Below are 16,992 nucleotides of genomic sequence, written 5' to 3'. Positions count from 1 at the left end.
TCCACTATATTCTCCTAGAGATTAAGCTTAAGCAGGGAGTAGTAACCGTCTTAGACTCGAGACGAAAAGATCCCCAGGACTATGCGGACATGACTCAAATGCTCGAGCAGTAAGTTAAATCGATCATTATCCACCATATCAGCAACTTTGTTCATTTCCTGATATCAAGTAATTGTTTTCTTTGTCTGGCAGGGTTTGGAGAAAATTCACCACAAAAGCTCCGGGACTGCCGAAGAAGCTGCAATTTAGACACCCGAAAGTAAGTACTATAGTAGCATGTTCCGCACATCTCCTAGTGATTCAAGCGCTAGTTTCATCAATACCATTTAGCATGCTTGCTTATCAGTTAGATTGACCTCTATTTCTTGTAAAGTGGTTGTGGCAGGAATAAGGGAATGATTTCTGTGGATACTACGTTTGCGAGTCTATCCGCCACACGACCTGTGAGCGGGGCTGCTCTGACGAACAATATGAAGTGCGTAAGCAATAATATTCACAATTTTATTTTATTACCATCATTTGTGTCGAGTTTCATTTATTCATATATATATGTATTAACCCCCTTCTTCAAATTAGATCTTTCGGATGCGGGATGAACTCCTAGCACCAGATCATATGCGAGCAATTCAAGAGGAATTGGCGGCATTCTTCTTTGACCACGTGATCGCTGAAAACGGAGAATACTATGTGGACCCTGTGTTCTTACAATTTAATTAGGAGATTATATTGTAAGAGATAATTATTGTATATATGTACCCAGTAGTGTCGGATAGATATACGAGAACTTGTTGTTCGACCAATCTCCTGGAGAAGGAGAGGTGGTCGATATCACTTCTCTCTGTATGCATATGTTCATGACGATCTTCTGTTTCCTTCATTTCCTTACTAGTTAGCGTGTCTAGTCCTCTCTATACGTATATAGTACGTAGCGTCGACCAAGCACGGAGATAAAAGAGGACACTTCTCTCTATTAATTAGCTAGCTAACACAATATATGAAACACCTAAATTAACCCCCCAACCCCCCCCCCCTCAAAAAAAAAACAAAAACCCCAGCCCTTGAAATGCTGACGCGTGGATGCCTATTGGTCCCGGTTGGTGACACCAACCGGGACAAAAGGCCCTGCCTATTGGTCCCGGTTGGTGGCACCAACCGGGACCAAAGGCCCCCCTGCCTGGGCTAGCAGCAGCGGCCACGTGGAGGACCTTCTGTCCCGCTTCATGTAAGAATCGGGACTAAAAGGTTAGGGCTTTAGTAACGACCCTTTAGTCCCGGTTCGAAAACCGGGACAAAAGGCCCTTATCAACCGGGGTAAAAGCCCCTTTTCCTACTAGTATACTTAGGTGCTCTGCAGAAACTCCTTCAAATTCTTCAGTTGGGGACCCAAAGAAAACGATCCACATCTCCACCCCGACCTCGTCCCCGTCCTCCGTGGGCTTTCAGTTCGACGCAGACGGCGTCGTGGGGTGGGAGCAGCGCGAGCATGAGCTGAGGTTGGATCTTCGGGGGGCTGGGATGGACGGATCGAAGCGAGGAGGGTCCTTACCGGGATCTCGCACGGTGCCGCGGACCATTCAGTGGCCCTTGGAGAGGAGGAGCTTGATGAGCCACGAGGCGATGAAGCCTCCTGCGCTGGTCACGCACACGCTCTTCCTAGCCGCCGCCTCATGTGCTGGTAAAAAAATCGTTGGATCATGCGTTGCCTCCGTATGAGTTTTGCGCGTCTGCGCATGCTACCTGACACGACGCATATTTTCTGGTTGACGCGCGCATTAATCGGCCGGCGATACATTGATCCTACGTTGACGTATGCATGCATGCAATGTGCTCGACGCGCTCGCCAGACGGGGCAGCTCTCGGCTCAGCGTACCAGATTTTTTTTCGAGCGCCAAAGGTGTACCGTGTTTTTATAGAAGAAAGAAATAAATTTTACAAGAGACGTAACGGATGTGAATATCGTCACGGTTACACCAACTCCAACTGAGGAAAAAAAACAGTTTCCATAACTTGATCTCAAAGATTTGATGCACTAGATTAGCCGGTGCTCTGATTTGGTCTACCCGATTGAAAACCCTCGCATTCCTTTGCTTTCATAGCTACCAAGCTGTCACAATGACAAAGGAGTCGAAACCTCTCTTGTCCAACCCTGTAAAGTATCCCGAACCCTTCCCCACCACTCCATGAAGGAATCACCATGGCTCGGGATGTGTATGTTGACTTGCAAATACTCAAAACATCCGTGCCACACTTGCCTCGCAAAGACACATTATGCCAAGATGCGATCCACGTTATCCTCCTCTTGGCAACACGTGTAGCATGCCAAAGGAGCGTCCTGCAGCCCGTGCCGCGCCCTCCGATCGGACGTCCATAGCCGGTTTTGCGAAGCCAGCCAAGCGAAAATTTTGCACTTGAGGGGCGCCTAGCTACGCCAGATGCGTTTGGCTGTGGCAGAACGTGTCAAGCCCTGACACAGCCGACTTTAGGTGGACTTCATGGTGTAAGTGTCTGAAGTGTCGCAAGGCCAAGTAAACTGATCCTCCTCCGAGACATTCCTGTCGACCGTTGCAATCGCCTGCTGTAATTACCGTCTGAAAAAACTTCTTCCAAGCTTGTTAGTGTTAGATATACCAATTTGAGAGACAATTTTTTTGGACGGAGGGAATACTCCGTAAGACTCTGAGTCCACGCCGTTTCCAAACCGGTACGCACAGCTAGCAGCCGGTTTGCACCCGGACTCGGAGTCCACACCGTTTCCAAACCGGATCCCTATCCAACCGACCTCGTTCCAACAAAAAATAACAAATCCAACAGACCCGGGCGCCCGGCCGCATCCATAAATAATCTCCCCAGCCCCAGCTTTCACCTAAAACGATCGATCTACCGCCAGACTTCCTGCCGCCGCCGCCGAGATGACGACCTCTGTAGTCCCCTTCAACCGGCTGGTGAGGCTAGCCGCGCGTGCGTTCTACGACGATCTCCCCGCCGCCGGCGGCCAGCAGCACGCGCAGGGCACGGCCGTCGTCGTCCTCGACGCCCTCACCAGACGGGACGGGCAGTGGGTCCGCGAGGACGACCTCGCCGCGTCTCTAAGGCTGCAGCCCAAGCCGCTCCGCCGCGTGCTCCGCTACCTCGAGGAGGACAAGATAGTGTCGAGGGACCACCGGAAGGAGCCGGCACCGGCCAAGCCAGCCGCCGGTGTCGCCGAGGAGGGCGACGAGAAGGAGAAGGTGAAGCTGCATGTGAAGTCCTACTGCTGCCTGGACTACGCGCAGGCCTGCGACGCCGTCAGGTACCGGATGCACCGCATGAGGAAGAAGATCAGGGACGAGCTGACGGCGGACAGCAGGGCCACGATCCAGCACTACCTGTGCCCTGACTGCGGGAGGAGGTACTCGGCGCTCGACGCCCTCCGGCTCCTCGCCGAGGACTGCCAGAGCTTCCGCTGCGAGCACTGCAGCGGCGAGCTGGTCGTGGAGAAGGCTGCCACGATCGCGACCGACGAGGCCGGGGACGGCGGCGATGATGGCAGCCGCGCACGGAAGCGTAGGCGGCTTGAGAAGCTGCAGGACATGCAGCGGAGGATGGAGGAGCAGCTGGAGCCGTTGCAGGCGCAGATCCAGAGGGTGGAGGGCCTGCCTGCTCCAGAGTTCATGAGCCTGCGGTCATGGCAGAAGGAAAATAATGTCGCTGCAGCAGCTGCAGCTCCATGTCACCGGGACCCGGAGGTTGAACTTGGAGTATTATTGCACGGTGCAGATCAGTCTGGCACGGTCAGTGATTCAGCACCGAAGGTCTTTCCTCCATGGATGGTAAAACTAGGCATGGATCAGACCGGTGGGAAAGCAAGATCGGAAGGAAAGTCGGAAGGCGAGGATGATAAAAAGATGAACTCGAATGAAGAAGAAGAAAAGCAGCGTATACTGCTGGAACAGGAATACGCCAAGGCTTATTATGAAGCCCTTCTGAAGCAACAGCAGCTGGGCGCGAATGTCAAACACGAGGACGAACAGCAGCTGGGCACAAATATCAAACACGAGGACGAACAACAGCTGGGCACAAATATCAAACACGAGGACGATGAAGACGTGGAGGAAGAAGCTGGGATTGAGTGGGAGGATGGCGATGCTGGGATTGAGTGGGAAGATGGCGAAAACTAAAAGACAGCGGCAACATGACGAACAAATTTGCTACTGTACGTTTTAACGTCGCCTATTATTTTTCTATGTAGATCTAGTTGAACATTATTAAACTAGCACAATTGTTATGGCAGAAACGTGAGAATAAACTATGGCCGGTGCTAGGCGTAGGTCGGATGATTCCAACGAATTCTAAACCGCCTTGCGAGCCGTTGGATTAGGCGTTGTACAACCGAGCTCAACGCAACGCCGACGACCACCGGGGAAGCTCCACTGCAGATCCATCGCAGCACCGCGGCACGAAAAAAAGCTCCGACGCAGCACCGCCGGCGTCCCGGCGAAGCTCCATTGCCGCCCCCGCCGTGCTCCATTGCAGCCGCGGCGGAGCTTCATTGCAGCCACCGGCGCGCGGCGTTCCGACGAAGCTCCATTGCAGCCAACGCGGAGCTCCATTGCAGCCACCGGCGCGCGGCGTTCCAACGAAGCTCCATTGCATCCCCGGCTGCGCTCCACTGCAGCCGCGGCGGAGCTCCATTGCATCCCCGGCCGTGCTCCACTGCAGCCGCGGCGGAGCTCCATTGCAGCTGGCGTGGTCCGTTGCAGCCCCCTGGCACGCTCCATTGCAACCCGGCCGGCGGTGGCGGGAGCTGCGATGCAGCTCCGCTGGAACTTCAATGCAACCGCGGCGGAGCTTCAACAACCTCGCTCCCTTGCGGCGGCCATGGCGGGCGCTACGACATAAGGCGCGGCGATGACGGCGGAAGCTGCGATGCAGCTCCGGTGGCGCTTCAACGCAGCCACGGCAGACCTTCGACAATCCTCGCTCGCGCTCTACTGCAGCCCCGGCGGGGTGAGGATGAATCAGGCTGCTCCTGTTGCCTCTCCTCTGCCATTGAACGAGAAAAGGGGGAAAAAGAAGGAAGAAGATGAGAAGTGGAATGAGCGGAGGAGAGAGCGTCCGAGGGGATAAGGTGGGGATGGAAGCGGTGGCTGAGTGGGGCACGTGGCGCGCGTACGAGGCGGCTTACAGAGCCAGAAAATCAACCGGTTTAAAGCAAACATTTCCCATAAACTATATATATCGCCTCTAGTGAGCACTTACCTATGAGCGCCTGACGTGGTCTGGCTGCCCTGCCCATTTCCTTTTTCTGGTTATTGCTGGTTTCTTTTCTTGGTTTTTACCTTGTTGTTTATTTATTTTTCTGGTTGTTGTTTCATTTTTCTTTTCATAATTTTTGGTTTTTTAATTTGCTAGTGTAGATCGGGTCATCGCATGCCAAGTTTATTCGCTACCGATCACAAATTTCCACGTGTTTTAGCTTTTAAGGCAGTCTGTGCCTAACTTCTCTACACACTATATGCCTTACCTATGTCTATTCCCAGAGCGAAAATCAATACATCTATTGACGTGTGGGTAGGTGCAAGTGTTTTCCTAGTAAATCATAATATCAGCATCCCTGAATCAGTATGTACATTTCCTGAAGTTCTATAGGTGCAGAGATTAATAGCAGTGCACTATCAGCGACATAGCACTTCTACCGGCTAGCAAATCCAAGAGTACTCTCACACATCCACCCAGCCTAGATTACTTCCGATCCAGCAATTTCCAAAATGCAAGACACAAATAGTTTTTGGAACGCACCTATTTTACCAGCCCAATGCTTGCGTTGTGGGCTCAGATAACTGGGGCAAGCTCTCCCGTCTTCCATCCACGCCTGCCTGTTCCTCACAAATTGCCGCATCTGCGCTCACGAATTCCATCAGCAGTTCTTCTGCTGCCCTGAGCCGGAAAGACACCGCTATCCCGATAGCCGGCAGATGCATGGACGGTTGACTTTTGTCCAAATCGTCGACCAAAGGGAACCTGGTAAACACAAGAACAAAACCGCGAAGCAAATAAAGACAGAGCTTTCCCCCACCAGTTTCCGCTGATCCAGATTCATAGGTGCTTATTACCTTCTGATCGGCTGCATTAGGAACTCCATCACCGGCAGCAGCAGTTATTTCTAAGGCAACGTGGGCATTCAAATTCCTACACTGGTTATTAAGTACGATGACAAACCGGCCGCAGTGTTTTCAGGCCAGAAATTATTATCACAACTAATTTGCTACAGTTTTGCAATATATAAGGTAGTGACAAAATCATTTGATTTTTCGTGCTGACATAGTACTGGACTATAATGGCCCACTACCTCCATGACTAATCTGTGCACAATTTGCTATTGCTAATTAATCAGTAAAAAGCACACTACCTGCATGATAAAGAGCACAGCTAATTTGCTAATTTGTCAGTTAAAACTTCAAAAGCACACTGCCTCCATGATAAAGAGCACACAACTAATTTGCTAATTTGTCAGTAAACAGCACAGCACACTGATCTGTCACACTACCAAAATCATTGATTTTTTGCGCAGATGCACTACTGGACTAAAATGTCACACTACCTACATGACTAATCTGTGCACCAGCTTAGTAATTGGTGACAAGTTCCAGGACTCTTTACTTTCAGAGTTTTATGATGAAATTCAGACTGTACGCCTGAATTCTGACATACCTTCAGGCCCATCCAGGAGCTTTAGTGTTCATCTGGCCAATCAACTGCCCGGATGCCTGCGGCGAGCCTTCCCTTTCAGCATCTGCCGCCGCCTGTGTCGCAGATCTGGCCGTTGACACTCACTGCCTGCATCCACGCGAGCTGCTGCTCAACAACCGGTGGGGCGACTTGGTAATGCAGCGGCTTCATCAGGATGTCGCTATCGTTAACCTCCTCTAGCAAGGTGAATCTGTTTAGTGACATGAGGTAATGGAAGATCAATCTTACTCAACGGAAACACAACTCAAATGGCAGTACATACCAATGGTTCAGATTCGCACCTTCTAATCGGCTGCATCAAGAACTTCATCTTCACCGGCAGCGGCAGTCTTGTTCCCACTGAAGGTGCGCCACCGAGACGACCGCTCTCGCTAATGGAAAAATCCAGCCGCCTGAGGTAGGAGACAACACCACCCAGCCACCCACATTTACTATGGTTCTGTCCCTGTAGCTGGAAAGCATGTTTCCTGATCCACGGATCGGGAAGGGACATGACGTCATGAGCCACAGCCCTGCTTCCAACCATCCACAGTGATCGTCCATCTGTTACAATCCTGACCCACAGCCCAGAAGTCACGGCGTACGTATATGAACATCTCCATCATTATGAGCGGACCCATATCTCGCCCAGAATTAAATGCAGCACATCCTGATGCTCTATTCAACCGCCCAGATAAAGGGCACATATGTGCTCATGTTCAGAAACTTCACGTCCATTATACATGAAGTTTCATACAGTACATGTGTGCAATTTTTGTGTAAACCTAAAGAGGAGGGGCACCCGTACAGATCTGAAAAATTGTCTTATTTGTGATTGATACTCAGACATGGTTCCTGACAGACTCTCCCAACCGCACACACAAAAGTACCACTTCGGTGAAATGCAAAGTCGAATTGAATAATTCTCCTGCTTACCCTTCGGTTCACTAAATTGACAATTGAGAAAGCAAAATGGAAAAAGGAAGGCGCCATGTGAAAGAGATGGTGATACTCATTTCTTCTAAACAAGGACATTGCTCTGAGCTTGAGACCAAGTTAGCTCTCTGATCATTAATACAACACAAAGGGTTGTACAGCATAGCTTGAAAACAAAGCGACATGAATAAGCACCTGAGATGATTCAATGGAACACAGATTCTGCAAGAATTTACAAATAACTCTCAATTATAATTCTCGTATCAGTAGGTGCATGTTTCTCTTTTCTTGAATTTACAAACGCTGCAACATATGTAAGTACAGTCGTTACCTTGAATTTATTAGGTCAGTTTGGCAGGATACACCATAAAGAATTTCTGCTGAATTGGGTGATCAAAAGAGGGGGAAATGAGGGGCAGCACCAGGTATAGATTCTATATTTGATAGACCAACAAATATAGCCAATAGCTGCAGTACCTTACTAATTCAGTATCAGTAAGGTTTATGGTATGGCAAAAAACTTTGTACATTGTTTCCATTTGCAGCAGCAGTGCCCTAGTGCTTAATGAAAGCTTCTCTAGTGAGGCCAATCATTATTCAAGGTCATATTGCTTCTGAGCCTGCAAATAATAATATGAAATTAGTATTCACATAGAAATGGGAGAATCAGATAGGAACATGTCTGGTATTTTTCCTTAACTGGAAGAGCATATCTGGTATTGCCATAGAAAAAAATATCAAAATAGCTAGCATTAATTTTAAACATGACAAGTTGTTCCCTGAGATTTCAAACTTAATGTAACTTCCAAATGGAAGCCAAATACCACTTATGCATGTGATGGAAACCATCCAAAGATTCAATAAATCTCAATTAGATTTACTCATGAGATACATAGATTCACATGATTCTGAAAATATAGAGGCCCACTTTCCAAGCTTCCTTTCTGACATCCTATCCCCCTAAATGCGTAAGCAGATAACTAAGTGAAAGTTCAGGTCCGTTGGCACCTGAGACCCACTGGGTATTTCCATCCAATGACCTAATTATAATAATAGCATATGATGTGTACTCTCTCTTTTCCCTTCTATAAGGCATATATTGATTAGGTACATCAGAATCAAGGATATTATCCTTCTATTAGTTTCTTATACGTTTAAGTGAGAAAATATTGAGAGCAAATGAGAGGATTATTAAAACTGATGCACGCCTTATACATTCAAATAAGACTGAAGAAGAAATTTGTCCTATATATTGAAACGAAAATGGTGCTTGGTAGAATTAACTTACTGGAGATCATCGACGAATCCCATTAATCATATGCATAGAGGCATGCAACCATTCAATACGTGGTTGAATTATAAGCATAATCTTGCATGTTGTGCCACTTGCAGTGATCTGTGCTACCAATTCGTTTACAATGAATTCACTAATGCTGGGAGCATGTATCATCTGAATGGCTTTGTTTTAATGATACCAGAGCAATAATGTTTTATCCGGAGATAGAATTCCTGGAAAGGCTAACCCCCAAGTGCCAAGTGTCAACTATACAAGAATGGTGGACTGTGTCAGAACAAGCGCTGAAGAATTTGTGAAAAAAACAAGGCTGCAACAACCTCTTACCTTTATACTAATGTTGAGGCCATATTCAGCGTCAATAAAATTCAAATACAATGCAACCTCTTGCTGAGGTATGTGATGTAAAAATATGATGAACAACACTGTTCATACAGTTAGCTGGCTGTATTCCTATATCTGGAACATTTCAGTCTAGCCACCTGGCAGCCTCATTTGCCCAGCTGACTTATACCCGTTGAGTTTACCAATAATCTTCACAAGAGCAATTACCATTCTCAAACTTGTGCAAATACTTAGGATCCTTGATCAGTATCTGACGCCCATACTTCTCCGAAACTAACTTAGCGAAGGTGTGACAATGGTTACACATCCTTGCAGTTTTGATTATCCGTATGCTTCTGAAGTGAGGGGAATTAAAAATCCCAACAATAATTGCTAATTTCTCACAATGGATTCCCGCAAGTTCTTCCTTCTCTTCTTCCACTTCTAGAGTTCCATTACCAGCGCTAAGCATAGAGGGTCCCATCTCAATCATCATCAATTTTAATTCAGCTGCTTCATGCTCCGAGGCAACCTTATCACCAGTTGAGAACAAATATACCATATTTCTGATTTCTGTTGAACAACTCTCAACCCCACCCAACATTCTTTCCTTGCTGTGTACTGTCACCTTTGGCACATCAAAAGATTGTCCAGCAAGATCCTGCAGACTAGAAACCACTACTTGGATTCTAGGATCATTGGGTTCAATCATGGACATCTCTGTAGCCGCCAGTAGTGCCAGCCTTACATTTCCATGCATTCTTGCTGAGGTTAGTAATGACTCCCACAGTGTTAAATTGGGTGCGAGTGGCATTTCATCAATAATTGCATATGCCTCTTGCAGTCTCCCAGACCGTCCAAGAAGGTCTACCATTGCTGCATAATGATCTAAATCTGGAGTTACATTATAGTCTTTGTCCATATTGAGAAATATTTCTCTCCCTTCAGATACCATCCCCTCCATACCGTAGGCCCTGATAACAGCTGTCAAAGTTGTATGATCTGGCAGTACACCTTGTTGCTTCATTTTAAAGAAGTAATCCACCACTTTAGTTGGAGACCCATGCAGCAAATGTGCAACAATGATGCAATTCCATGAAATAGTGTTCCTTGATGAGTGCCTATCAAAAACAGCACAAGCACCAGCAAGATCACCAGATTTTGAATAGGCATTAATAAGCGCATTTGCGATTTTCCCATCCATTTCTAAGTTGTGGTGAAAAATACAGGCATGGATCTCCCGTACTTTCCACGCTGCCACCAGATTTGCGAACGCTGGGATGATACTTAGGATTGTAATGTAGTCGGGCTTTATCAGAACTGATTGCATCTGCCGAAATATTCTTAGGGCTCTATCAAAATATCCATTATGCACTGAACCAGCAATGAGTATGTTCCAGGAAGCTGTGTCCTTTTTCACTCCATAACTTTCCATGGTCTGGAATAGTTCAAAAGCTCTCTCGTCATCCCCATTCCGTATGTACCCTGATATCATTGTATTCCAGGTTATCACATTGCGCTGGATACCATAACTTTCCATCTTGCAGAAGAGTTCGTACGCCTTGCCACAGTATCCCGCTTGCGCATACCCTGCAACCATTGAATTCCAGGAGAAGATGTCCTTCTCGGGTATCTCATTAAATATTCTATATGCTGCGACTATTTCGCCACATTTAGCATACATGTCAACCAAGGAGTTCCCTGACAAGACGTTGTTTACAGTCCCAATCTTAATCGCATGGCAATGGAGCTGGCTTCCCTGTCTCAATAACTTCAAACTCGCACAAGCTGAGATGGCACATGCAATTGTCATGCCATTTGGTTCCACTCCAGCCACACGCATCCGGATAAAACACTGAAGTGCCTCATCCCCTCTATCGCTATGAACGAAACCTGACACAAGGCTTGTCCACGTGACAACATCTGGCTCTACTCCACACTCTTCCATCTGTCCCAGCAGGTCCACGGCCACATCAAGATCCCCAGACCTGGCATAGCTCGAAATCAATGTGTTCCATGTGACAACCCCTGGCTCTGTCCCTTCCCGCCTCATCTCATCAAGAAGCCTCCGCGCTTCCTCCCACTGGCAAGACCTGCAGCACCCAAAGATCATCGAGTTCCACGTGCCCAGGTCCCGGCGCCTCATCTTGTCAAACACCGCACGCGCGCGCCCCAGCTCTCCACATTTGACATACATCACCAGCACCGAGTTCCCCACAGGCACATCCTTCACCCTGCCCATAAACCCTCTCCGGATAGCCATGGAGTGCAGCACGCTCCCGAGCCTCTGGTCCTCGGCGTAGGCACACGCCTGCAAAATCCGAGTGATCAAGAACCTGTCGGGGAGCACGCCTTCCCCGATCATGCTCACCGCGAGCGCGAGCACCTCGTGGAAGATGCCCCTGGTGGCGTACGCGCCGATCATGGCCGACCAGGCGAGCAGGTCCCTGTGGCCCATTCCGTCGAACACCTCGCGGGCGGCGCCCAGGCGCCCCGCGGAGGAGTGGAACGTGATGAGCTTGGTCTCCGAGACGAACCGGGGCTCCCCGCGCGCGAAGGAGGCGGGCGGGCGAGCTCTTGTCTCTTGGACGGGCCGCGCGTGGTGAGGGACATGGGCGCTTCTCGCCTCGTCGAGCGAGAGCGCCAGCCAGGGCGGCGGAGCTTGGGCCAGCGCCATGGCCGGTTCTTGGAGGCGGCCATGGCGAGGCCGGGAGGGCGGATGGGGCTGGAGGTGGTGGGATTTGGGGAGGAGAGAGGGGAAGGGAGGGAGGGCGAGCTCCATGGGAAGGGGAGGGGGAAGGAGAGGTTCTTGCGAGGCTTTGGTTTTTGCATGTTATCCTCTTTGGGTATTTTGTTTTTTCGCAAATGCAGATGCTGCAGGGAGGGCGCGCGCGACCAGAGCCAGAGCCGTCGGTTACTCGTGGAGATTGCGCCACGTGGAGTCAACACTCCTCTCGATTTAACCGCAACAATTCTTCGCTTAGAGCATCTATCTATATCTATCTATCTATATCTATCTATATCTTCTTCTGTATTAATTACAGACTCCCAAAAAATTACCACATTAATTAGAATTTATGAGTTGTTTATTTGGTGGGCCCAAAATTATTACGGTGTACATCATCCAATTTTTCACAACAGAGGAAAAAAATTATTGAAAAAAATTAATATTAAGGAGAAGGGATTTCAGGCTCCCACGTTTATAATCTAGAGATAGAGAAACAACTAAAGTTTATAATCACGATTCCAAGAGGCTCACACATTTATAATCTAGAGATAGAGAAACGACTAATATTTTATAAGGCCAACCACTAACAGAACTCTCAGCCTGGAGCACCAACCTTCCCCCGATCTTCTACTTAAAAAAAAATAAAAGGCAACCCTTTCCCTGATCTTCTTAATTACGTGCACCTCATCTAAAAGATAAAAGAATTCAATCATGGCCGCCTCATACTCATACATGGCTGGCTCATCTAAAAGATGACCGTGCCTATCTCCCTCCGACGCCTCCTCTCCAGCATCGTTCTTCCCATCATGTGGCTGCTGCGTAATCACGTGAGACCGATCTATCGTGCATCTGGCCGCCCTGAATTCCTCATGGCAGCGTTCTTTCGTGTTCTCACCATGGTAAATTTCTTCTGGCAGCGCAGAGCCGCCACTTCCTAGACAAAGTGGAGATCGGTTAAGAAGAGGAAGAAGATGCGCTCCGGCAGCACCGATACATCAAGGCGGCAGAGGAAGATGAGATGAATCATGCAGCCAGAGGACGAGGTACACGGTGATACACACCACACACAAGTCCTGCAGGCAGCCGGACATGGGCAGCTTCATCGAAGATGGCAAGATCGACTTGGTGTTGCAGTACTTTCCTCCTTCCTCTACCAACAATGTCTTTTATCTCCTCACGTGCTTTCCTCTACCAGTTTGAGTCCAACTTATGTCTTTCTACTTGAAAGTGCCCTTGAAGTGTTTGATGAATTTTCAACTTTGCCAAGACATGAATTCCTGTAGAAGAGTTTTCCGACAGAATTTTTTTAAGCATATAAAGTTATGGTAGAATAGCAAGCACCATGATGTACTTTGGTGTAACCTTTCCATGCAATCTTTTTGAGTACATACTCTGTTTGTTACTAATGTGGAACTAAGTTCTTCATGTACGGTGTATCAAAATTGCATCTGTAAACTTTTGACATTGATCTTTGCTTTACATCACGTCACTAATTACATGTTAGCTTCCATGAATACTTGCTCTACTTTGAATCAAGACACTGCATGTGATTTAGTTGTACGAGGTACGGTTTGAAGCCAAATACTCCCTCCGTCCGGAAATACTTGTCGGAAAAATGGATGAATCTAGACGTATTTTAATTATAGATATATCTAATTTTATTCATTTCTCCGACAAGTATTTCGGGACGGAGGGAGTACATATCAATTGCATCCTGGATGTCTAAGGATAGCACAAACAAATTTCAGGTTGTGCCTTTCTTCTTCTTTTTTTCTACCTTTAATCCTTTATCTTCCAGCTCTAAATGATAATTAACATGAGTTTTTATGTTGTTAGCATTCCACCACACCAATATGAAGTATATCTACACATATCTTAATAACTTAAAGCAAATCTTTGCACTGGAGCAGGTATACTGACTGCAGTGCTGATCAGGTGACTGCGGTCTTTGGTGATGCTGCTGACCCGAGGAAATATGGGGGCCTGGTGCTGCAGCAGTTCATCTGCTCTAAACCGTTCTAAGTCTGAAGCACGTAACTCCTGCGGGCTGCGCCCTGCCCCAGACTCCATAGGCAAGTGAACCCATTACCCTGAAAAATCATTTTTTTTTCGGTTCTTTAGCTGGGCAAGTTCATTACAAAACCCCCAATTGGTTGGCTTAATTGCATTCTTTGGTCAAGAAAAATTTGTACTATTAGATGTCTATCTATGAGCAGCCTGACTAAGGGGTGTAGGAGACGAATGAAAGCCAGCTGCGGTGGTCTCCATCACCTGTAGGAGCACCGTACCATAGAATCCCCATAATAGGGCTTTGTTCGCTAGAACAGTAATTAAAACATGGGCAAACCAGTTCAGCTCAATGGACGTTGTTGATTCTTATTGAAGGCTCAGTTTATAGGTATTTTTCTATGTCACGCCATGTTATCTAATAGATTTATGTAATGTTTCCTATGCAGATGGTTTACGTGTTGCATATCCTTTCTTCTAAATACATGCTAATTCTCCAGTTATCTGCATGCATGCTATATATTCTTATTCTGCCATGCAGCATTAGGGAAAGGTATGATGACTATAATGTAAATATTTTCTTTTCATTTGACATTTAACTTAAGTTCACAAATTAGTCAGAATCATGTCTAATACAGTAATCTCTACATGTGAAGGTACTTGAGTGGCGGAGCAGCTTGCAGGTTGTACGCAAATAAAAATCTTCGAGAGATCAATTATTTATTGCAAGTTTTGGTTTTAACAATACTTTTGGTTCTCAGTTAGGATTCTTTATTACACGCGGCCATACTAACTTCTCGGATGATGTGTCAGAGTCGGTTACTGTACGTTTCTCTTTGTTGTGCTCGGTTGCGGCAGAGTTTCTGGTGCAATAAGCTAGCTATACAGATCACTTGAGTGTACAAGTTTATTTACATTGTTCCTATGATGAATGTGAAAAGGACTATTCTGATGATGTCCAAGTGAAAAACAAATTGTTCCTATGATGAATGTGAAAAGGACTATTCTGATGATGTCCAAGTGAAAAATAAAACATTTCGATGATTTTTTCATACAGTCGTAACATGACTATGATGTCCATATTTGCCAAGCCCGTTTCAAACAACATGCTTGATTCTTTTCAAACAGGTCCGACATTCTGATGTCATAGCTGCTACTTATAGAGATATAGGAAGGTACTTTCAGTTTCGGAAATAAACAATAGAAAGTACTTTATGTCTTTTCATAATTTATAATAGTGTGTCAAGTAGATTGATTAGGGTGTACATTATGCCAGTTAAACTAAATTAGTACATATATGCATGGACTGTGCTTTTGAAAAGTAGTTACAGATTGAAGAGCTCTTTTTTGGGGGGATAGACATATCAAAAAGCTGACTACACAAAAAACATCCTGCTTTTTTGAAGTAATAAAAAAATCCAATTAGGAAATAACAAAGAATTATAATTCCTTAGTTCCACAAATAACCATAGCAGAGTACACTAGTAGAAAACAGGGCTTTGGTCACAGGGCAGTTCTCACATTAGTCCCGGCTCAGTCACGAACCGGGACTAATGTGAGCGCTGGTCCCGGTTCGTGCGGCTAAGGCATTAGTCCCGGTTCACCTGGGCCCTTTAGTCCCGGTTGGTGCCGCGAACCGGGACTAAAGGGTGCGATGCCCATTAGTACCGGTTGGTGCTTTGAGGCATTAGTACCAGTTCATGGCACGAACCGGTACTAAAGGTCTCATTTTCAAACTCTACCCCCCCGGTCCGCCTTTTCAGTTTTAGAAAAAACAAAAGAAAATGATGGCAGTGTCAAAAAAATAAAATAAAATAAGTTTCCCATGTGATATGTGGTCTAGTTGTTGGGAAAATTAACAAATATGAATTTCGACTTTATTTGCAAAATCTCTCTGGAATTTCTTAAAATGGGCATAACTTTTGCATACAAACTCGGATGAAAAAGTTTTTTATATGAAAAATCATCTACTCGAAAAGTTACATCCGAATTTAACTGGGGGAACCCCGTTAAACATTTTCAAAATCCTCAAAAACCTAACAGAAAAAAAGATACGGGGCTTTTAAGATCTGGAGAGGCAAAAAATTCAAAAAATTTCAAATTGTGGTCAAACAATGGTCAAACTAATTATTCTAGAATATTAGTGTTACTAAATAATTATTTCAGTTGTTTTGAATTTTGGTCAAATCTGGTCAAACTGTGGTCAAACAATGGTCAAATTAATTATTCCAGAAATATTATTGTTACTAAATAATTATTGTTTTTAAAACAATAGTTTCAAACTCAAACAGTGAAATGTGTCACTTCATGCTCAAGCTAAATTCCTGAGGGTTAATAGGATTGACATCTTACTATTGTTAGGAAAACAACATGTGCAGACTTGGAAACGAGGGAGAATAGAACCCGGAAGTTAAGCGTGCTCAGGCTGGAGTAGTGAGAGGATGGGTGACTGTCCGGGAAGTTAGATGATTTGGAATGATGAGGGGTGATTAGAGATTAGAGGATAAATTGAGCAGTGATGAGGGGTGGTGATTAGAGATTAGAGGTTAAAATAATTCAGAAATTTGAAAATCAAAAAAAAATTCGCAAAAAAAATTTTCAAAAAAAAAATATCATAAAATTTCCTTTAGTCCCGGTTGGTGTTACCAACCGGGACTAAAGGTGGAGCTCTAGTCTGCGTCCACGTGGACAGCCTTTAGTCCCGGTTCGTGTAAGAACCGGGACTAAAGGGGGGAGGCATTAGTAACGACCCTTTAGTCCCGGTTCAAAAACCGGGACTAAAGGCCCTTACCAACCGGGACAAAAGCCCCCTTTTCTACTAGTGCTACTATAACTTTTACAAATTTGTATACTAACAATTTTTCAATATTTATATGTTTCCCTGAATATCTAGCTACAGCTGGTGCCTTTTTTTGTTTACTACAAGGATGAAATTGATGCAATCATACTCTCAGATCCCCATATATGAGTTTTTACCATTTTTCTCATAAAATTC

General features: G+C 46.0%; 2 protein-coding genes across 3 annotated transcripts; one reads left to right on the top strand and one right to left on the bottom strand.

Annotated features, from left to right (window-relative positions):
* Positions 1-1,879: 1,879 nt before the first annotated feature.
* On the top strand, positions 1,880-4,428 carry LOC109739650 (uncharacterized). Its single transcript, XM_020298725.4, has one exon. The coding sequence runs from the start codon at positions 2,910-2,912 to the stop codon at positions 4,155-4,157; it is 1,248 nt and encodes a 415-aa protein (XP_020154314.1). The 5' UTR covers positions 1,880-2,909; the 3' UTR covers positions 4,158-4,428.
* Positions 4,429-7,519: 3,091 nt separating this feature from the next.
* Positions 7,520-12,153, bottom strand: LOC109739649 (pentatricopeptide repeat-containing protein At1g19720). 2 transcript variants are annotated; one of them, XM_020298723.4, is made up of 5 exons: positions 9,266-12,108; positions 8,933-9,187; positions 8,122-8,264; positions 7,976-8,021; positions 7,520-7,866 (listed from the first exon to the last, which is right to left on the bottom strand). In XM_020298723.4, the coding sequence occupies exon 1, from the start codon at positions 12,042-12,044 to the stop codon at positions 9,462-9,464; it is 2,583 nt and encodes an 860-aa protein (XP_020154312.1). In that variant the 5' UTR covers positions 12,045-12,108; the 3' UTR covers positions 7,520-7,866; positions 7,976-8,021; positions 8,122-8,264; positions 8,933-9,187; positions 9,266-9,461. The 2 variants fall into 2 exon arrangements, with proteins under 2 accessions (XP_020154312.1, XP_073359190.1); XM_073503089.1 differs by having other exon boundaries at positions 7,976-8,264; positions 9,266-12,153.
* Between the last annotated feature and the right edge of the window lie 4,839 nt (positions 12,154-16,992).

The sequence above is a fragment of the Aegilops tauschii genome, chromosome 7, assembly GCF_002575655.3.
Source record: "Aegilops tauschii subsp. strangulata cultivar AL8/78 chromosome 7, Aet v6.0, whole genome shotgun sequence".
Lineage (NCBI taxonomy): Eukaryota > Viridiplantae > Streptophyta > Magnoliopsida > Poales > Poaceae > Aegilops > Aegilops tauschii.
The sequence above is the reverse complement of the archived record's forward strand: the minus strand, read 5'-3'. Positions and strand labels throughout refer to the sequence as shown.